At 39.5% G+C, this 23,367-nt stretch overlaps 1 protein-coding gene across 4 annotated transcripts in view; it reads left to right on the top strand.

Annotated features, from left to right (window-relative positions):
* LOC100560909 (uncharacterized) overlaps nt 1–23,367 on the top strand; it is a 54,552-nt gene that overhangs the window by 25,374 nt on the left and 5,811 nt on the right. For 3 of the 4 annotated variants that reach the window (XR_010005478.1, XM_016993284.2, XM_062978490.1), the window contains exons 2-13: nt 1,316–1,399; nt 9,748–9,842; nt 10,513–10,652; nt 14,578–14,618; nt 16,118–16,255; nt 18,221–18,316; nt 18,811–18,957; nt 19,626–19,721; nt 20,261–20,419; nt 20,697–20,792; nt 21,320–21,460; nt 22,837–23,183. Coding sequence is in view for 3 of the 4 variants with exons in the window: in XM_016993284.2 (XP_016848773.2) it covers nt 1,358–1,399; nt 9,748–9,842; nt 10,513–10,652; nt 14,578–14,618; nt 16,118–16,255; nt 18,221–18,316; nt 18,811–18,957; nt 19,626–19,721; nt 20,261–20,419; nt 20,697–20,792; nt 21,320–21,460; nt 22,837–23,183 (1,538 nt within the window). In the remaining variant the exon portion in view is untranslated. The remainder of the gene's footprint in view (nt 1–1,315; nt 1,400–9,747; nt 9,843–10,512; nt 10,653–14,577; nt 14,619–16,117; nt 16,256–18,220; nt 18,317–18,810; nt 18,958–19,625; nt 19,722–20,260; nt 20,420–20,696; nt 20,793–21,319; nt 21,461–22,836; nt 23,184–23,367) is intronic. The other variant, XM_016993285.2, reaches the window with a different exon arrangement.

The raw sequence follows: 23,367 nt of genomic DNA, 5'->3' as shown, positions 1-23,367 counted from the left end.
GATAATCTAAGAAACATTACTCACATAGACAAAACATTACTCACATAGATAAAAAGAACAAAGCAATCCTTACCAGCTGCAAGACTGAAGGCCAAGGGATGGGACATTAGTTAATAGATGTAATGAAATGCATTTTTGCTTCTATAATTACTCTTTGCAAAAGGTATGTAACTGTTCATGTTTAGCTCATTTTTTTCATTCCTTGTTCTGCATTTTGAATACAAGCAGGTTGACTTCGTTGCTTGCCCAATTGAATAAAAAGGATATTTTAACCAAAAATCTAGCCTTTTTGGTCCTGTTTTGTAGCAACAAAACTACAACATTTAAAATTCAAAAATGTAACTTAACCTAAATAGTGTTTTTTTCCCCTTTCTGGAAGAAAGTAGACATTTTTGTTTACCCAAAAATAGTATTGCAGAACCTTAATTAGATAACTGATGCTAAGAAAAAGGTATGTTTTAAATATATGATTGATTTGTATACCCCACCATTCTCCCGGGATGGGATCCAAGACAGAAAACAGAAATATAAACAAGATACATTTAAATATTCCATGAAAGTTAAAAAGAATTAAATGTCATTGTTGTTAAAACATGGTTAAATCATTTTAAAGATGTACATTAGTAATGAAAAAAATAAATATAAAATATATTATACCACTGCACTACTTTCTGCTAATACAGTTCCTATCTCAAAGGCCTGCGTAAACAAAAGATTTTTGTCTAATGATAGAAAGAGAGCAGGGACCAACGGGATCTCCTTTGAAGGGATCCGTGTTCTCACCAAAGTGAAAGTGGTGGCATCAAGACCGCATCTACACTGACTGTGGCGGTCAGACAACGAACTCTCACAGAAGATCACAAAAGAAAGCCCTTAATGTGTACCAATGCTCTGTGGTTTGTATAATCACTAGTTCCAGGATTTCCTATGTAATTATCTTCACAGCAAAACCACTTTCTTCAGTATAGGTTTGAAATTGCATTACATGGTCAGTATAGATTTGGCCCTGCAGATCTAAAAATTCATATTGGCTTGTATAGAGAGATTTAGTCTTTCAGGTAGCTTGAACACAAGTTGTTTAGGGCAGTAAAAGTCAAACCAGTGCACTTTTTATATTGTTGAATGGAATGTAGACAAACACAACAGAATAGAACAGAATAGAAATAATAAAATGAACAAGGCCAGAAGCCGCTTATCAACAGAAGGGAAACAGTGACTGAGCTTTGAACTATTGGCTGATTTGTATAGTACTGAAACATTGAATGCATCCTTTAAAAAAAAAACTAATCAGTCACTTTATTTTTTCTCTCCACAGAGCTTGAAATATTAGAAGTGGCTTATTTTTTTAAATTCAGAGATGTACCCCAGAAGAGGACATGGACCTCAGTTTCCTCAGGATGTAAGTTGTTGCCCTTGCTGCTTGGGTCTCCCTACTGCTTTCTTATTACTATTCTTTTAACAACAGAGAAGTTAGAATATAATCCATCTATCAAAGGAACAGAAGTGTACAAGCAAAATGTTTTCAATTCCCATCTGTAATTGGAAGCTCGAAGTGTTAGTGCTGTACACTATAGCATAGTAGAGAGACTACCCCATATAGCTAAATAATTCTTGCTGTATTTGTTTTTCTTGCCAGACACACTATTACAATGTACTTTTGTGACAATTTTAAGGAATTCAATTTGAATAACCCATAATACATGTGATACATTTTTGGTTATTTTAATATCATTTCATCTTGTTTTCAGTGCATTCTATGTACACACACTTTTAAAATTTTGATGTTAATAATTTTTTCACTGTTTCTGTTGACTGCACATTCTAATAAAACTGTTGAAGTCTTTAGAAGCCTCACCAAATTACAGTCGCTATGATTCCATAGCATTGAGCCATGGTTGTTCAAGTAGTGTCAAATTGCACTCATTCTATAGTGTAGATGTACCCCTTGTTATACTTCCTCTTCTGCAGGATTCAAAAGAATATATTTGAAGTTTTTTTCTTTAACATGCTCATCAAGAATAAGGTTTTGAATAAAATACATTTTATTTTAAAGCTGCAATGAAGTGTATATGAATAAGAACAAACAAATGATTTCCTCAGAAATCAAACTATTTAGAAAAGAATTATGAGCATTCATTTTGCTTGGTTTCAGTATTGTAATACATTCATTAGCTTTTAAGTTCAGACCAATCAAAATTGTAGTACAGGACCTCATTGGGGTCACCACCAACTATAATATTGTCCATTGCAAAGGGTTTTAAGTTATCTGGGAAATTTTGCACAAAGAAAACTTTATTAATGTTGGGTGAAATAAAAGATCTCTGTGTTATAGTACAATTAAGTAAACAAAGGCAAATCTCCTGCACAGATTCCTCACAACATCCTTCAATTTGTAGAAGATGTGTTTTGGAAATTAAAATTGCAGTGCCTCAGGCTTTGGTTGAGTTCCCAGAAATTATTTTTTAAATTGTAAATAATGAGAAAATTACAACCAGAGTCATTCTATGTGTTTCCTAAGGAACACAATTTTAGAAGTTGTTGCTTGATGATTTTTGAGATTTGTGTCCTTTTAATGTCGAAACCGAAGGAACATTAAATGAGGCAATCCTGAGTTTGTCCAACAATGTGTCATATTTGCACATAATGTGAGGTATCATTAACAACTGCAACTACAAGACTATAAACAAGTTGGAAGAACAATGAGGGGAATGTAGGGAAAACCTATGGAAAACCATTCAATGAGAAAGGTCTGGTGTGCCACAATTGTTCTATCCATTTCTATGTCCCCGAAAACAGGGCTTTTAAAACCTTTTCCACTTGCAATTCTTTCTGCCTAAAATTTTTTGTCACAACTCTTTCCCGCCCGAGGAACTTTTATCCGGCTATGTAGGTATATGAGATAGATATAAACATTAAATATTTACTCATACTTAACCAGCATTTGCAAGGCTTGCTAAACAGGTTGTTTTTCCTTTTCCTGTGGAGTACAACACATTTTCTGCAAAGCCCAATGTAAACACTGCATGTTGTTGCTAACAGATTTGTGTAAATATGTAAGTGGTGTTAAGACACTTATTACTGTTGCCAAATGTTTCATAACCCCAACATTGAACTTTAGGGTTGGGACCCATGGTGGCCAAAAAGACTGGAGGTTAAGTCTCCTTTAAGGACTTTTTTGTTGGATACTTTCGAGGTCAGAACTGACCAGGAGCATAAGGCCTTGAAATGTGGAAGGATACTTTAATTAGTAAAGTTGGCTGCTGCTCACCTGTTTTACCTTATCTGTTGGGTGGTACAAGAAGATCCTGTTGTCAAAACATCTGAGAAAAACAGATGTGCTTCATTCGGATGTTGTCTTGAGCAGCACATAGCACCCTAACTTGGCAAGGTATAAAAGACCTCACAGTTCAACCCTATACTGAACCTGGATGCAGAATGAGATTGGGAAGGTGCTGCATGCTGACCAAGAGTGGTCTGTTCCTCATTGTTAATCTTGGGGTTTCCGACAACTGATAGGGGAATTAAGCTTACATGGTGTGTATTTCTCTTGTAGAGTACTCTTGCTGCTTTAAAATAAAATAGTTTGGATTCTAATTGCTTAATGCTTCTGAATCCATAGAGAATCTTTGCCTTTAGCAAAGCAAGGGAGTGTAGTATAAACTGACATCCAATTGACAAGAAACACTCCATTGTCTCCAGAGGAAAGCTGCCCATTCCTATCAGAGCAGCCAAAGCCTCCCTAGTTTGAAGTCTAAAACATTGCATCCGGAATGATAATTAGGGATAGGTCCAATCTTAGATTATAACATTTCTTCAAGGAAAAAAATATAGATAAACATATGAAGGAAATAGATTAATAATAAAAGCCCGGAATATTAATAGTTGTTGTTTTGATAATGACAACATTTCATCACTTTAGTTTATAAATCATTACAATTAGAGTAGGAAAACTATAATTTCCACTGCTTGCCATCTAACATTTGTGAAGTAGAAACTTCAGTTATATATTCTTTGAAAATAAGACATTAAGTAATAGTAATAATAATAATAAAACTTTATTTATACCCCACCACCATCTCCCCGTGGGGACTTGGGGCGGCTTACATGGGGCATAGGCCCAAACAACATAGGATAAAATATAGGCAACATAATACAAATCACACTATAAAAAGATAAAACAGTAATACAATATATCAATTAAAACAAAAATACAGGATAAAAATTGCATTTAAAACACATAAATGGTAAAATAGTAATAAATACAGGATAGATTATTAAAAACCCTCTGGAGCTGATTAATTAATGACTGTATCTCCAAAGGCCTGCTGAAACATCCAAGTCTTCAGCTGTTTCCTGAAGGAAGGTAGAGAGGGAGCCAACCTAATCTCCCTAGGGAGGGAGTTCCAGAGTCGGGGAGCCACGGCAGAGAAGGCCCTCTCGTTCCCACCAAACGCAGTTGTGAGGAGGGTGGAAGTGAGAGAAGGGCCTCCCCAGAAGATCTCAGCGATTGGGTGAGTTCATAGGGGACAACCCAGTCACGAAGATAGGCAGGTCCCGAACCGTTTAGAGTTTTATAGGTAATAACCTGCACCTTAAATTGGGCCCGGAATATAATTGGCAGCCAGTGGAGCTGCTTGAACAGGGGGGTTGACCGCTCCCTATAAGCAGCTCCAGTTAGTAACCTGGCTGCCGGAATGGGTCAAGATAATCGGTGGCATCCAAGAATCCCTGGAGTTGAGAGGCCATCACTCGCTCCAGAACCTTGCCTAAAAATGGAAGGTTTGAAATTGGTTGGTAGTTAGATAGAATCGAGGAATCAAGGGATGCTTTTTTTAGAATTGGTCTAATAGTTGCCTGTTTCAGGCTAGATGGAAATTGCCCTTGTTCCAATGAGGCAATGATAATCCTCAAAAACCAATCGACACCCCCCCCCCCCGGCAAGCTTTATAAGCCAAGTAGGACAAGGGTCTAGAGAGCATGTGGTTGGTCTCATCACTCCAAGGATCTTGTCCACATCATCAGGCCGAACAAGCTGAAACAAATCCATCAAAGTTGACTCAACAGATGCACTAGGTACCTCAGTTGGAGCTGTATCAAAATTGGTGTCCAAGTCGGAGCGCAATCGAACGACTTTATCTGCAAAATGATGCGCGAACTCGCTGCATCAAGCAACCAAGTTGTCAAGGGGCTCCTCCCACTCATGAGGATGAAGGAGCTCTCAGACAACCCGGAACAACTCTGCTGGTCTATTTGTTGCAGGTACGATGCGGGCAGTCAAGAAAGTTTTTCTGGATGCCCGCAACGCCAAGGAGTATGCCTTAATGGAGGCTCTAGCTTGTGTTCGGTCAGTGACGCTCCGAGTCTTCTGCCACTTGCACTCTAGTCCCCGCCTTGCCCGCTTCATCAAAGCCGGCTCCTCGGTGAACCAAGGAGCCGACTTGGCTCTGCGGAGTGGGAGGGGGCATTCAGGGGCGATCAAGTCAAGAGCCCTTGCCATCTCGGTGTTATAGAGATCGACTAGGGTCTCGACAGGATCGTCAGCCATGACAGGAAGTTCCCCAAGAGACATCAGGAATCCATCTGGATCCATAAGTCTCCTGGGGTGGACCATCTTAATCGGTCTGCCACCCCTGCAGAGGTTTTGGGTGACAGTAAGTCTAACACTGACCAGATGATGGTCGGTCCATGACAATGGAAGGATGTTTTGATCTTCCACACCAACATCTCCCCGTTCGTCACAAATACTAGGTCTAAAGTGTGTCCAGCCTGATGAGTGGGCCCAGATATCATTTGGGACAGTCCCATGGTCGTCATGGCAGCCATGAAGTTCTGAGCTGCACCAGATAAGGTGGCATCCGCATGGATGTTGAAATCTCCCAGGACAACAAGTCGCTGAGATACCAACACCAGGTCAGACACCACCTCAGCAAGCTCAGGCAGGGAGACTGCTGTGTCGCGGGGTGGACGGTACACAAGCAGAATCCCCAACCTGTCCCGGCTCCCCACCCTCAGGTCCTCTGCAAAACACACTCAAACCCGGTTGATTGAGGAACGGGGCATCTGGTCAGGGGGATGGATTCCTGATAGACTACCGCCACCCCACCTCCCCGCCCCCCACTCAAGGCAGTAATTTTATGTTGTAATTACTGTATTTACTAATTTAGTACCAAAAAATCACGATATGTTGAAAACATTGACTACAAAAATGGCTTGGATAATCCAGAAATTGGATAAGCGAGGCTTGGATAAGTGAGACTTTACTGTAGTTAGAATCTTGGCAACAATACTTATTCAACTTCCTCATCTATTTATAAGTTGTATTTTCAAATTCCCCTTTCCTGCCATGTCATGGGCTGTTTGCTGATAGTTAGCCTTGTGGTCCGTTCTCAAATGGCTATCACTTCCTGATCAAATGTTCATTTCTTCTTCCGATGTCCAACATTTTGCAGAGGACATTTTACAGAATTTATACCTTCCATAACCAAATTCCTGGCCTTTCATCTTGTGTAATTCAACATGGACTAAATAAGACAAAACGTTCTTGGTATTGTTATGCTGGTAGAATTTCAGTTCTGTCATTACCCTGCTCCTAAATTATTTAAATATTCAATTACTGGTTTGATTTGGTTGCTAGAAATTTAAAATTCATAATACTAATAGTGAAAACCAAACTCCTGCTGCTGGTATCATCTATATATATAAATGAGTTCTGACATCGCGGCGACGCACTAAACACAATCACACACACCCCAACCTCGAAAATTGACAGCACAACACCTCATCCACGCCTCAGGGACAAGATAACAAAACATCACATTAGGAACAATCACGGGGCCAAAAAAAGCCCAAAAACAAGAACACACCATGTGCACCTGCGCAAAGATGGAATCCTCAAAACCCTTCCTCCACGCGCACATACACCCCCTCGCCTGTGCGCTCGACTCCCGTCATTGGTCCGCTGTCTCTTCTCTGAGCCAGGGGTTGAGAAAACGGGCAGCGAGAGGCATTATCCCCGCCCATTCTGGTTTGGAGGGTACCCATTGGTCAGGCGTGCCCCTTTCTTTGCCCCGCCCCTCTCCCTCGGCCCGGGCGATGCTGCAGATGTGGTCAGGATGGGGCTGGGACAAAGGCAGGGCCATGGGTCCGTCTTCGTGGCTGGCGTGGGCCGCCCTCCTGTGGCTCCCAGCTACCAAAGCCAAGACCGTCCAAGGGGGCTTCTCCACCTGCGCCGCCCGAAATGCCTTGGCGACGGCAGACTTTCAGTTCCGCGGTAAGTCAAGGCCCTCCCATCCATCCTCCAGTCCAAGCAGTTTCCTTTCGGGTGCGTCCACACTACAGCCAGTTCCTGTCACTTTAATTCCCATAGAACTTCAACTCCCAGGACCCCCGACGTATTGGCCAACCATCGGGGATTCTGGGAAATGAAGTACACCGTCCCTGCAGGCCAAAGGTTTGCAACCACTACTCCGGTATTTACAATTTGGTGTATAACCTTAAAAGACTGGAACTAAATCAGTTTTATTCTGTGGTATAGCCAGGCACTATAAGGATACCTCAACAGCTATAAAAGCTTCGCCAAACAACTCACCCATATGTCATTGTTGTTTCTATTGTTATGAGTAGTACATTATTACTATGGTAATATTTAATGTGTTGTCGAGGCTTTCGTGGCTGGAATCACAGGTATATAAACCCAACTTGCATAATTTTCAACACACCTCAGAACCTCCAAGGATGGCAGCCACAGATGCAGGTAAAACACCAGGAGACAATGCTTCTGTAACATGGCCATACAGCCTACAAAACTACAGCAACCCAACTATGATGTTTATTTATACCCCACTTTTTCTTTTTTGATATTTAGACCCCACTTTCCTCTCCTAAGGGAGACTCAAAGACACTAACAACCATAAACAATACAATTGGCAGTTTAGCACTACCAAACTTCGGCCCTCCAGGTGGTCTAAACTTCAACTCCCACAAATCCTAACTGTGGCTAGGCTGTTAATAATTGTGACAGTTGAAGTCCAAAACACCTGTCCTTCACAATGAATTTAAAACATTGACTACAAAAACATTAACTACTAAAAGGGACACTGTGTTAGATAATCCACAATATTGCATAACCGAATGTTTGATAAGTGAGATTCTACTGTAATATGAAATAATTACTCTACTATAATAATACAGAACAATATAATTTCTAAAACCAGGACAGTAAATAAAGAGCAACACTCTGAAAGCAGAGAAATTGGGAATTCCACAAAGGAAAAAATCAGAACCAGCTAACACCTCTCAACAAAGTATTCCCATCACCAAACTCTGGCAAATCCTGTTTTCTGAGCCCCACAAACTTTTTTTTTAAATGTAGGCGCTCAAGCACTGCATATGTGTACTTCTTCATCTACACACACAGTACAATATTCCAAACAACACCACTCTAAAAACAAGGAAATCCCAGACAGAAAACAGGGCCAGCTAACACCTCCCAACAAAAAATTCCCTCAGGCAGGAAGCAGCCAGGCTTTACACCTACAAGACCATTACATGCTAATTATTTTGCCTAACTGCACCATTCATACTTCCTTCTGGACCAAAAGGTCGCAGGTTTGAATTGGGGGAGCAAAGTGAGCCCTCACTGTTACCCCAGCTTCTGCCCAGCTCTTTACCTTACAAATGGAGATAAGCACCAACCCCCAAAGTCAGACACGACTACACTTAATGTCAGGGGAAAACCTTTACCCTTTACCTTAATTACCAACAATTCCTCAATACTCTATTTCCTATACCGCCATACTTCGCCACAGCAACGCATGGCCGGGCACAGCTAGTGTTTTATATATTTCTTTATTTTTTTTTAAAGTCAGAAGCCCTTCAGATATGAAACTGCAAATCCCATGATTCCTCATCGGATGTACTGGTTAAAGCTCATGAGGATTTCAGTGTAATAGAGTGTACTGCAATCAGCTACCGTTCGTTTTTCTGTCCCAATTCAAGGTGCAGATTATGACCTATAAGGCCCTAAACGGTTTGGGACCCACCTACCTTCGTGACCGTATCTCCTATCATAAACCTGCCCGATCTCTTCGATCATCAGGGGAGGCTCTCCTGTCTCCACTACCTATATCTCAGGCCCGCTTTGTGGGAACAAGGGAGAGGGCCTTCTCTGCTGTGGCCCCCCGACTGTGGAATTCACTGCCCACTGAGATTAGACAAGCCCCCACATTACTAGCCTTCAAGAAAGACATAAAAACATGGCTCTTCCATTGTGTTTTTGGAGAGTAACTATCATATACTTCTTTTTTGTTGCTCCCCTCCTATATTTATCCTTTAGATTGTACCACTTTCTTATGACCCTGTTCCCCGTGTTTTTTATCCTTATTTCTTTCTCACCCTGATTTTTAACTCAATGTTCATGTGGCCTGCCCTGGTTTTTATTGCTTTTCTGATTTTGTGTTGTATTATGTATATTATTATCTATTGTATTGTTTAACTGTGTTATGATGTGTTGTTTTATATTTTGTTATATTGTATTGTTCTGGGCATGGCCCCATGTAAGCCGCCCCGAGTCCCCGTTGGGGAGATGGTGGCGGGGTATAAATAAAGTTTTATAATATTATTATTATTTGTTCAGTAAACCACCACCATGCTGAGCTAGTCCGTTTTCAATATTAGTGCTTCATGGTTGTTATTTTTACCAGTTTGTGGTTTATGGTGTGCTAACATGGAGTATTCTTTATTAACCAGTACATGCCAAACAGAAATTTCCAGGAAGGCGGTTGGGATAGGCCACAGCAGAAATGGTACCCAGATGGTCCGAGGAGGGACCAGTTTTATAACAGGTGGGTGATGTTTCCATAATATGTATATTATTCTGGACCTTTTTCTCACCTTGAATAACATTATTTTAATAATTTGGAACAACATTTACAAAAGCAGTATGCAAGTTGGAAATTGTATTGCACAAGCTGCGATCTTTTGCCTTACTGACAGCTACTGTCCAAGTTCACAGATTCCCACATTGGACATATATCCTCAAGGTCCTGATTTCATCTTCCATTTCAGGCAGAGATGGTAATTTGAATCTTAACAGAAATGTTTGCGGGTGCCATGATGTGGAATGAGAAAAGGCATAATGTATATAATTCATTTCAGTTCCAGGCTGTAACACAACAAAATGTGGAAAGGTTGAAAAGTATTGAATAATTCTGCAAGGTGTTATATATACATACAACATAAATACTATGGGAGGATATTACCTAAGGTTTGAGCATGAGGCAGGATTGTATTGAAAATTGTAGGTATTTCACATAAACTGTATTTAAAATGGAAGACGGTTTGTAATTGCTAGCACTGTCACCGTAAACTGAATTATAAGTGGGAGCTATTGAGCAAATATCAGTACGCTAATCAGAATTAACTATATCTTGCCCTACTTTCAGGCTTGCAGCGACTTTTATTAAAGAGAGTAGCAACAAATTATACAGAAGGTTATGGATATTTGTGTCTTAGCAGAGCACATGGTGACAACTTTGGCCAATACAGAAGTTCCTACCAAGGCCGTGGTTGGAGACGTCCCCGAGGTGATTTTCCTGAAAAACACCACTATCATGGCCATTCTTACAGAGGAGCGAAAACCAGCTTCACAAAAGGTTGGATCTGAGGGCAGGAAAATAGTATGTGTGTGAGAGAGAGAATGGTGCAGCACCAAATACATTTATCCTCTTAACCATCTTGTGTTACCCTTGGGATATCCACTTTGCTTAAAGGCTTCCTGGATCAAAGGCCATTGTGGTTTTTTTGTATAAAATACTATTTTGTGCTTGTTCAAAGTTCTCATCAAAATGTTCCTAACTGGATATTGATTAAAGTTTGGATGTTCTGCCACTTTTCCATAAATTTAGGTATACATGCAAGACAAATTTTAAATCTGCTGTTTCATGAACTATAAAGCTTTGATTATCAAAATGGATCAATTCTTTTAACCAATTCAGTATAGCTGCTTCTCTGTAAAGTTTTAAATTTGGGAGGGTGAGTCCTCATCTTTGTGTAGCATCTTGCAAATTTTTCATCTATATTCTAGGTTTTTTCCCTTTCCAAATAAATTTTGTAAGTTCAGCATTCAAGTTCTTATATTCTTTTTCCTTAATATCAATTGGGATATTTTGGAACAAGAGGCATAGTTTGGGTAGAATGTTCATTTTATTGGAGCTCTGTTCTAGAAGAGATCTCTCTGAATTCATCCATTTTTTCAAGTCTTTATTTCATTCCAGGCTTTCTCATAGTAATTTTTATTAGGCTTGGGCCCGGATCAGTTTGACCAAAAGTGACTTGGGCCTGGATCAGTTTTGACCAAAAGTGACCCGAAAACAAAACTGGGAGTAGGGAACTGGAAACCCAGTCAAAACGAATCAAGTGAGCTGGATTTATCAGCTACTGGAGAGGATGGAGTCAAGCTTGCAATATACCTGAAGCAGGTGTCTGCTGCGGAGGCTCCTGGAGAAGATGGGATTAACTGTAGCATCTTTTCTCCCTCCCTAGCATTGGAAAAGTCCCCTAGGCTCCTCCTCCAGAGAGGGCCCTTCTCGGAACTCACTTTCCTATCCCAACAGCACTTGCATAGGGTAAGCATTGAAAAGTCTCTGAGTTCCTCTCGGAGCATGATGGGAGTTGAAGTTTTTCTTATTTACAGTATTTACAGTATTTATATTCCGCCCTTCTCACCCTGAAGGGGACTCAGGGCAGATCACAATGTACATATACATGGCAAACATTCAATGCCATTAAACAAATGACATATATAGACAATTACATATAGACAGACACAGAGGCAATTTAACATTCCAGCTTCTGGCTTCATGAAGATATGCTTGATTTCGGCCACAGGAGGAGCTGCTGCTTCATCATTCACTGTGACACCGAGTCCTTGATGGAATACTTCCTTATCTTCCACATGCTGCTGGAAATTTTATGGCATCGTAAATTAGTTAAATTAGCCTCCACCTCATAAGCGGTACCTAAATTCCTACTTGACAGATGCATGTGTCTTTCAGCAGCATAGGCCAACAGCAAACTAGACCAGGGGTCCCCAAACTTTTTAAACAGGGGGCCAGTTCACGGTCCCTCAGACCATTGGAGGGCCGGACTATAGTTGAAAAAAAAACCTATAAACAAATTTCTATGCACACTGCACATCTCTTATTTTGAAGTAAAAAACACCAAACAGGAACAAATACAGCCTCAATGTTAATCATAATCATAATAAAAATAATAAAAAGGGTTGGATGCATCACACAGCCCTAAACGCTTGGGAACTTGTGATTTTGTGATACGAAATCCAGCATGTATATCTTGTTTGCTGTGTTATACTGTGTATTTGTGTCAATAATAATAATAATAATAATAATAATAATAATAATAATAAAGAGGATTGGAAGATATCACTTGGGCCATTTAGTCAAGCCTCCTTCTGCCTTTGTGCACAAAAAGCACCGGCAAAGCACCCCCTTGATAATTAATTAATTATTTATTAAATAATAATTAAAATACTATTAGAAACAAGCAAAGCTCTAGAAGGCACGCACCGGGCGAGGGAGGAGGCGGGGGCCGGATAAATGGCTTCGATGGGTCGCATGTGGCCCCCGGGCCTTAGTTTGGGGACCCCTGAGCTAGACTATTAATGGTTGGGAGCTTACTTGGACTTCATGACCTATCGGTCAGTAGTGATTTATTGCAGCTGGCTACTAATATCCATGCCACAGCCCGGTCCTCTCTCCCTGTCTCTCAGGCAATAGAAGGCCTGGTTGTGTCCACTCTCTCATCATGTGAGAATGGACACAACCGGCGACTGCAATTCATAGAACCCTCCCTTGCAATTTGTCTTATTTTAAAAAATGTTATGGTACAAACTTAAAATAATTATAAAAAATCAGTAGGTTGGTGAGTTGTTCTGAAACTTGGCAGGGCTGCAGTTGTAAATGGAGTCTAAAACGGAGGTAGATTTCATGCAGACAGACCTTAAAATGGCTGAGAATTGAGCCTTTAAAGTTTCCCATTGTAACCAATGGGCTGAATCTTTACTGAATGAAAATGGCAACACTCCTACCAATTTGAGGAACTTCCTGGTAAACAGAATGAGGAGTTAGCCAAAAATAGACCCCAAAACGGCATACCTTTTGGCTGAATTGCACAAGTGTAATTTTTAGATAAATCCTTATTATTCATCATTATGTTTATTCCTATATATTTTGCTTGGGGAGGCTGTTTCACTTCTTCTTTTCTGACTTAGTTCTTCTTTTTCTTTGTTATTTAGTTTTGCTGCTAATATTTTTGTTTTGCGTAAATTGATCAAGAGTCCAGCAACTAGTCCAAATTGGTTATGGTCTACCATTTTAGGAAATTCCTTCAGTGGGCCGTCCAACATTAGGACAATGTCATCCACAAAAAACTTTATTTTGTATTTTTGGCATTTCACTTTTATTCCTATTCAATCTATCTTGGTGTAATTTCCTGAAACACAACACATATTAGACTACTGCAACGCCCTCTATGTGGAGCTGCCTTTGAAGACTGTTCAGAAGCTTCAACTAGTCCAACGGAAGGCAGCCAGGTTAATAACCGGAGTGGCATACAAGGAGCGTACTACTCCTCTGTTACGCCAGCTCCACTGGCTGCCAATGAGCTAACAAGCACAATTCAAGGTGCTGGCTTTAGACTATAAAGCTCTAAACGTTCCGGCCCAGCTTACTTGTCCAAACATGTCTCTCGCTACAACCCACCTTGAAATTTAAGATCTTCAGGTGAGGCCCTGCTGGCGGGGACGAGAGAAAGGGCCTTTTCAGTAGTGGCTCCCCGCCTATGGAACGCCCTCCCAAATGATGTCAGGCAGGCTCCCTCCCTTCTATCTTTCCGCAGAAAAGTTAAGACCTGGTTGTGGGACCAGGCCTTCGAACAATAACAGCAGCATCAATTACTACTACACGCTTTAGAACTCAATGACAGACCCAGTTTTTAGACTCAAAACACGCCAATTGTATATCTATAGGTATACTTTTATGAATGTTTAATGTATTTAATTTTAATTGATTGAATGTTCTGTATTATTTTTATATATGTGTTTTTATTGTAAGCCGCCCTGAGTGGGTGAGTACTGTACTGTACTGTAATAAAATAAACACATATAACAAAATGCACAAGAACACACAAATAAAATGTAGGTTAAAATTCAAATGTTAACATTGACTGGGTAGGCCTGCTGTAAGAGATAAGTCTTCAGTTGTATCTTAAATTCAGATAGCTGATTTTGGTCATTCAGCAGTTAGGAGGGGCCATTGCAAAGGTCCTCTGGGTGATGGTTGTTGGTCAGGTTGTGGCTGGATGCAGTAGCCCCCCCCCCCTTATTTATGTTCCTGTGTTTCATTGTTATGTGTTTATAGGATAATATCATTACTTTTAACAATTGTCCTGAAAAGAATGGACAAAACAGAATTGCTCCTAGCATTCAGACTTCTCAGCGTATGGAATTCTCCAAAGTCCTTTCTATTTCGTTTTGTTCTGACTATTTTTCTCTGTCTCCAGGTAGATACCAGCATACTTCACGTTCCCCCTACGTAAAGACGGTAAGGGATGTACCAGTGCGGATTAATTCCAATAGTCGTATTGGGAGCTGTATGACAGCCCTCAGAGATTTTCTGTGCAGCTCTAGAGACTCTCCTGGGATTAACTGTTGGGTGGATGGGGGCAGTGTGGTCTCCTGACACCCCCCAAGAGTTATCCACCAATTGTCCAGTCATGTGTGATATGCTTGATAGTATCAAAAGCTGCCAAGAATTAAAGGAGAAGCAACAAGCTAACACTCTCTAGTTGTTTCCCTGCAAATATCAGTTGTCAGAGAGCCTGAGATTATTTTAGTGTCCACCCAAAAATGGAAGTTGAATTTAAATGAATCTACAACAATACTTCTCAGGCTATCTGATGTGGGGAACCAGCATTTATTTTTCCCTCTGAAGCGTCAGAAGCCCATTGGTTGGTTATTTCTTTCTTTCTTGCACCAGCAGCCAATTGCTCAGAGACGAGCATTAGTCCAATAACCCAAACTTTGAATGGCAGTGATCTAAATAAGGGTCCGTGTGGTATAGTGGTTAAAGCACTGGGCTATGATTCTTGGTTTGAATCCCCACTTGACCATGGAAACCCACTGAGTGAACTTTGGCAAGTCATAGTTTCTCAGCCTTAGAGGAAGGCAAAGTCTGGAACTTACTTGGTTAGAAACCTTCTGCGATTTGTTTGCCTTAAGATTGTCATAAATTGGAAACAAATTTAAAGCATGCAACAGCAGTGAACTAAATAGTGTGCTTCAGCCATCACTTGTGTCACAAGCAACTTGCTTCAGAAGGTGTTATTAGTGACTGGATGATGATATTGAAGAATGAAAATATGATTTTTTCAATAATGGCTGCACAAATTAATAATAGATTGATGACGTGAAGATGTTAATTTTGGGGGTGTCTAATTGATAGAAAAGACTGTGTGAATAAGATAAATGTTTTCTTGACATACAAAGGCACTGTTCATTTCCTTTCTATGAAGCAGACCTGGCTCTTTACTAGAGCTTTTGATCTATGTTAATTTTATCAATATTTGTATGTATGTTTTTATCCTTTACAATTTTATCTTGTAAATCGCCTAGAGCATCTTGGATGGAGGGCAATTAATAAGTAATTAAATGATGATGATGATGATGATGATGATGATGAAGCTCATTTTGGGAGGATTTCTAATTACACTGTATAACAATTTATTTAAAAAAATTATGTTCCTGGTTTGAAAGTGTTATTTCCTGTTTAATTGTGTGGTACTTACTTTGAAAGTAGTTCTTATCCTCCAGAAACTTAGTTTTTGTGGCTGCCACAAACTGTGTTGAATTGGTTGAGACACTATGAGATATTCATTGAAAACTATAGCAAAACGTGCTGTAGGAGGTCCCGCAAAAAACCGTTTTTGCAATTTAATAAACCTTTTCCATTCTTTTATGAGAGAACCAGTTAGGAAATGACATTTTATAACCTAACAAAAATTGTGTTACATGGTGTTATTGTTTCTTTTTTAAAAAATACAGGTCCCTTTAAAAAACAAACAGGCAGCTGAAGTGTCTTCCAGCCAGGCTTTCCCTCTGCCATCAGCCAAAACACCTACAGAAAAACAAACGTCATCTACTCAAAAAAATCCTCATAAGATGAGAAAAGAACCTATATTGGTATGAACAAATATCCGTTCTTTTTGGCTAGACACACACACGAGATTTCTTTGTAATAATTTGTTACAATTGAACAATTTGTTTAGTTCAGAATCATACAATTTTGTATCCATTCTAAATCTTTTAAAAATCTGTTTACAAGAAAAAATTGAAAGTGTGTCTCTCTCAAAAATTCTTCATTGACTTAATTCAACGTGGCCATGTTCAAATTCTAAAAGATCTTAGTTTGGTCAGTCATTTTTCTTTGCTGTTTACATTTTTCTTTGCTGTTTGCTGTTTAATGGCCTTGCAATTCAAAGGGCCAGCAAACACCTCCCAACAAAGGATTCCCCTAGGCAGCAACCAGCCAGGCCTTGAAACTGCAAGGCCATCAAATGCTAATCAAGGTGGCAAATTGGAGCATTCACACATGCCTCAAGCAGACAAGAGTTCTTTCTTCCACCCTGGACATTCCACAGATACATAAACCTCACTTATTTCGTTTCTAACAGCCCTCAACCTCTGAGGATGCTTGCTATAGATGTGGGCAAAATGTCAGGAGAGAATGCTTCTGGAACATGGCCATATAGCCTGGAAAACTCACAGCAACCCAGTGATTCTGGCCATGAAAGCCTTCGACAACACAATTTATCTCTTAACTGACTCTGGGACTGTGAAATTATACAGAACAAGCATAACAATCAAGGGATTGCTTTTATAATATTTTGTGACTTGCAACTATATAATTGTTTGATCAATTAATTAATTAATTATGAATAATATTGTTTCTAAATCTCACATAACTCATTCCTGCTCTTATTGTGTGCATTTCTGATACACTTTTGCATTTTTTTCATTCTCCTTGTAAAACCAAAGAATCTAGGATGTTTCCTTTAATTAAAAGTTGAATCAGAGATTTACAAGAACATGACTGGATACTCAGGAGAATCTTGGAACACATGGATTTATGCCTTTTGAATTTTGATAGTAATGCTTATTCATAATTTTAATAATCTCAACAAAGTTTAAGCTTTGGTATAACAATTAATCAATAGAGATTTAATAAGAATGATGTAACACCCAGTCAAGATGTGCAAAAATGTGGACATATTAAAAGAAGTCAGCGATCTTTTAAATCTATGCTTGAAACCAAGGATGTGGCAGCTGATATGCGGTGCTGCCAATATCTGCTTAGGTTCTGAAGGCTTTTAATCAGGGGTCCTCAAACCTTTGAAGCAGAGGACTGGTTCACAGTCCCTAAGACTGTTGGGGGCGGGGGGGGGGGGGACTACAGTTTTTAAAAAATGAAAAAATTCCTATGCACACTGCATATATCTTATTTGTAGGCAAAAAAATTAAAGAACAATACAATATTTAAAATGAAGAGCAATTTTAACCAACATTAACTTACCAGTATTTCAATGGGAATTTTGGGCCTCCTTTTGGCTGATAAGATAGTCAAGTTAATTAGGATTGCTACTGTTGTGTGCCTTCAAATTGTGTCAGACTTAGGGTGACCCTAAGAGTCTATAGGTTAGGGAGAGTGCCAGGTAAATGACCTTGGAGGGCCACATCCAGCCTGGAGGTCTTAGTTTGGGGACCCTTACTTTAACTTGTTGCAGCTGCCGATTGGGTGCTTTTTTTTCTTTCTCTCTCCTCTCTTTCTCATTCTTGCACTTTCCCCCAAATCTCTATAAATGAAAGTGAAAGACAGTGCAGCTGCAGAATCTTCTGCCAACCAAACCCATCCTGTTCCATTTACTGAAGCACCAGTTTTGTCCAGTGGCAAGAAATTCTGGAACCTGACACCCATAATACCTGGAGGCCACAAGTATAACACCACCCTAACTTGTACCATTAATCTTGACTCCCCAATAGTTCTGCCTTCTGTTTGTCATAAATCACCTTGATCCAAGCAATGAAGTTGTTGCCAAAACTCATCTTTCTTATATCTATTGACTCCATAACCCATGTCTCCCATTACAGAAGCAGCGTACTGTTCAGAGAGAAGAGACATGTACTCAGCATGCTGTCTCTAAGGAAGGTGCCAAGAGCCAGGTTCCAGATGACCCTCCAGTGGAGGTAAATTAGCAAGGCAGAGGTGGAGGAAAGCACTGATCCATATATCTACTGGGGCTCTAGTTATGTGTCCCAGAATATTTTATCCTTTATTTTGTTTCAAATTAATGCAGATTCCAAATACAGTCAGCCAGGATGATACAGAAGTGGTGTATTAAACCACATTTTCAAAGGTCTGCAAATTAAAATGCTACAATTTTCCATGATTCTCCTCAGTGCAGTATAAATCAAAACCTGCATTATTTATATTCTCTGAGTTGATTTAGTATCATAGTTGTGTGCTTTGAAGCACTCTTTAAGCATTGCTACAATGCTGCATTTTGTGTGCCATTTATGACAATAGCTCTATTTTGTTAGTGTCTAGTTGTCATTTAAAGAGAATGGTGAGGAACTTTAACCCTTTGTAATACGATGGTAGAAAATTATTTTGAATGTAAGGATGTTTTTCATGCACACTTATATGCAGCCCTATTAGATAATGTGTCATTCTTTTACAGCCTCCACAATCGCTACAGATGAAAGAGAAAAACAGTGAGGCTGCCAACCAGACCCAGTCTACTCCATCTCCTGAAGTACCTGTAGAAGAGCAAGCAACACCTGAGGCAACAGAACGTCAACCTACAGCAAAACAAAATTCTGTTTTGGTATGAGCAGTGTTCCTTTTTGTTTTGGTTGTCAAAGTAGAGCATCTTTTCTTTTTGGTCTAAAACTGGAAACAGGCTCATAAATGTTTTGGGGAGTTGGGTGCCTTTATTTCCATGGCCATGTTATTGGATTGTCCTCCAGTTTGTAACATTGTCATTGTACAATTCTCTATCCGTGAATGATTGTATACAATTTTCTATCAGTGAATGGTTGTGAAAAACAATAGTGGATGAAGTGTGTTGGGTGTTTTTGTTCTAACCATGAAGACATTTACTTATTATTGGCAAATGTAGAGTCTGATTTCTGCAAACCCATGACCACTCTCTTTTCTGCAGTTGGAAGTGAGGCAATTTAGAGACCAACATGGACACATTAGCTCACATGTGGCTGTAGAAAAACTGTTTCTGTCTTACATACATAATCGCCAATCTGAAAGAAAAGGAACAATTGAACTGGTGTTAAATAACTGTCATTTTTATTGGTGGGGCTGGGATGGTAAATGGCATATATAGGAATTCCAAAGGTTGAAGTTCTGTTAACTTGCTCAGTTAATCTGGAATCCCGGTTAACTAATAGCAGTGCCTTCTATTTGTCATACATGACATTGATCCAAGTAATGAAGTTGTCACCAAACATCATCTTTTTCTTCCTGTTAACTCTGTTACAGAAACAGCTTACTGTTCAGACAAATGAGATATATATTCAGCATGTCAATCCTAAGGAAGGTGCCAAAAGCCAGGTCCTCGATGGTCACCCAGTGGAGGTAAACTGGCAATACAGAGGCAGAAAAACAGTGCTGATCCAAATATCCACTGGGACACTAGTCATTCGTGTGTCCCAGAATATTTTATCCTTTATCTTGTTTCAAATTAATGCAGAATCCAAATACAGACAGCAAAGGGGATGCAAAAGTAGTGTATTAACCCAAATTTTGAAATGTCTTCCATAAAATGTTTCCAAAGCAAAATGCTAGAAATCCCCAGGGCTTCCCTTGGTGTAGTATGAATGAAAGTCATATTGTTTACATTTTCTTTGCTGGTTTAATATCATTGTTGTGTGCTTTCAAGCACTTTTTAAAGAATAGCTGCAGGGCTGCATTTTGTGTACTGTTAACGTTAACAGCTCTATTTTGTTAGTGCCTAAGTGTTAAACTAAGTGTTTAGTCTAAGTGTCTTTTAAAGAGAATGGAGAGCAAATTAACCCTTTATAATAAGATGGTAGAAAATCTTTTGGTTGTAAGGATATTTTTCTTTATGTACCCTTGTATGCAGTCCTATTAAATAATTTCTCATTCTTGTACAGCCTCCAGAATCTCTACAGATGAAAGAGAGAGACAGTGAGGCTGCAGAATCTTCTGCCAACCAGACCCAGTCTATTATATCTTCTGAAGCATCTGTAGAAGAGCAAACAACTCCCGAGACTACAGAATGGCAACCTATAGTAAAAGAAAATTCTATATTGGTATGAGCCAGTGTCCCTTTTTGTTTTGCTTATCAAAGGGCTTCCTTAGTTTGGGAGCAGGCTCATCAATGTTTTGGGGAGTTGGGTGCTTTTATTTTCATGACTATTTTATTGGATTGTTCTGTCATTTGTAACATTGTCATTGTGAGGCTTTCTCTCAGTTGTGAAAAACAATAATGAATAAAGTATGTTGGGTGTTTTTGTTCTAACTATAAAGTTGTTGCCAAGACACATTCTTCTTCTTCCTGTTAACTCCATAACCCACGTCTCATTACAGAAGCAGCCTACTGTTCAGAGGGATGAGACTTGTATTCAGCATACTGCTCCTAAGGAAGGTGGCAAGAACCAGGTCCCAGATGACTACCCAGTGAAGGTAAATTGGCAAAACAAAGGTGGAGAAATAGTGCTGATCCAGATACCTACTGAAGCACTAACCATTCATGTGTCACAGAATATATTAGCCTTTTGAGGCAGTTCCCCAAGTTACGAACAAGATAGGTTTTATAGGTTTGTTCTTAAACTGAATTTGTAAGTAAGTCAGAACACTACATTTTTAAGTGTAACTCCTGCCAAATACACACACCCATATGCTTTGGGTAGCATAGGGAAGGGTTAACACCCCTGTGGTGATCATTTTGCTTATGCCCCTGTTCAGAAGATTTTACCTCATGTTCTGTGACAATTGGCTTTTGAAAAATGTGACTTGCTGTGTTAACAAAGTTTTTGAAAAAATTGGCTTGTTGTGGAAACAAGGATTGGTGGTAAAGTTTCAGTTGAGAGCCCTTTTCCATTTGATAACTCTTTCAAGAATAAATTTCCTTTCCCAGGGGTAGATTTCGCTTACATCCCTTCTTGTACGTCATGTTTGTAACTCGTATATTTTGTTTTAAACCAATGCAGACTCCAAGCACAGGTAGCCACGACGAAGCAAGTCCTGGACAAAAGGATGTTGGCCTTACTGCTGGTGTCTGTGGCTTCCCACTGACCCTCGGTAGTATTCATTATGTGCCTGTCCTGGTACAAAAAGCAGAAATGAAACTGGTAAGTCTGCTGGAACTCTTTGTGTCTCTGTTCCTTGACAAACTAGGTGGGTGTGCTTTTTGAATCTTGAATCCATTTGTGTCCTTGGGAATCACAATTAAGAAAGTAGTACTGAACTAACAACAATCAAAAAGGAAAAGCAGTTTATATACTCCTCAGAACCCCATGACTCAGAAAAGTGTTGAAAGGGCACTTGCTCAATACACTGCTTGATCTAGATATGGATTGAAGAGAGCCCAATTTGTGGTACTCAACTCAGGCAGGGGAAATCCTTTTTGAAAATCCCACTGCTGCCTCCAATTGAGGAGATGTGCGCGCGTGTGAGAGGGAGGGATGGAGGATGTGTGAATATATGACAGGGATGATTTAGTGGATAAGGAAGGATAACAGAACTTTTGGGTTTAAATGAGTAAAGATGGTAACTTATATAGAAAAGTACGGTAACTTATATAGATAGGTACGGTAACTGCCACCAACGTGAGGTAATGGGTTTCTTTCAGGCTTACAGAGAGGCAAGGAGATTGATCTTTGTGAACAATAACAAAATTCAAGTTTATTTGTACATAAGCGTATGGTTCCAATACATAAACGTTTCAGGATCTTAAGTTACAATGTAGTCTTTCTTGAATGGATATATCTTAAATAACTTCTCTTCGAACAGTAAATAAAACACCTGGTCAACTTATATCACCAGCCTTTCCCCTGCGTGAACAATAAGCTGCCGTCCTTAGCTGATTCCCACAGCTCCTAATCTTTTTAAAACCTAACCGGAACTGTCCTTTTTAAACCCTCACAGCAACTCCTTTTTAAAAAAAAGAGGGAATAGACTCTGTCAACTTAGCCACGCCCCCTTTTTCTCCCAAGGGAAGCTGTGTTACCATGGCAACCTACCAAACGCTGCTTCCAGCTGGTTTCCATGTTAGGCTTTTCCTTGCTAATATATAACTCTTTTTTTTTTCTTTAACAAACAAATAAATAAAATCATATCAATAATCTCTGTTTAACACATAACTTCTCTACATGGATGTATTTTTTAAAATATCTTTTAAGATAAAAAGCTCATTGATTTACATGAATAACACATTAAATTGTTAAAAATCAAATGAGATTGACAACTTTATTCCCCGCTCATCCCCAAAACAGTATAGACAACCTAAAACTAGCATCCTGGGAAAAGAAAGGCTACCAGAATGAAGGCGATTCAAGAAAGTTCAAGAATCAATAGGCAGTTGAGCCAAAGTTCTAGTTCAGATTTAGAATTATTCAGGTTTGGCCCCTTGACACCAAAGTATTTATTGGGTACTCCAAAGACAGAGAGAGGGGGAGAGGGGAGTTTTGTGGATTACTCTTGTTTGATAACTCTGTTCTCTTTCCAGTTGTCTTCACACTCCCTGCCTCAGACACATGTCATTTGTGACAAAAAATGTGATATTGAAAGACTACTAGTCTGTCATTCATGTTCATCAAAAAGTCACCACTGTAGTGCGTCAGAGTATTCTAGCCAAAACTGTGTGCCAAGGGAGTTGTGCATTTTGAGTTCAAGATCTTCTCACAGGCAAGAACAAGAATTGAGATCTCACAAACAAGAACAGAAATTGAGATCCTCTCACAAGAAAAAACAGAAGTTGAGATCATTTCTCAGGCAAGAACAGAGTTTGAGATCTTCTCCTAAGTGCAAACCCTCTCTCCACAGACAAGAGCAACATTCAGGGTCCCATCAGAGGTGAGACAAGCATAATTCCGGTCACTACTGCCTATTCTGTTTAGGAAATTGTTAGTGTGGGGGAGACATAAAATAACGGCAAAAGACATGGAAAAACATGGAATCAGAGATATGTAGGGAGAAATGATGCCACATAGTTTGTACTTGGAAGAACGTACTTATATTCAATCTGTGAAAAATAGGG

The sequence above is a fragment of the Anolis carolinensis genome, chromosome 4 (genome assembly GCF_035594765.1).
Source record: "Anolis carolinensis isolate JA03-04 chromosome 4, rAnoCar3.1.pri, whole genome shotgun sequence".
Lineage (NCBI taxonomy): Eukaryota > Metazoa > Chordata > Lepidosauria > Squamata > Dactyloidae > Anolis > Anolis carolinensis.
The sequence above is the reverse complement of the archived record's forward strand: the minus strand, read 5'-3'. Positions and strand labels throughout refer to the sequence as shown.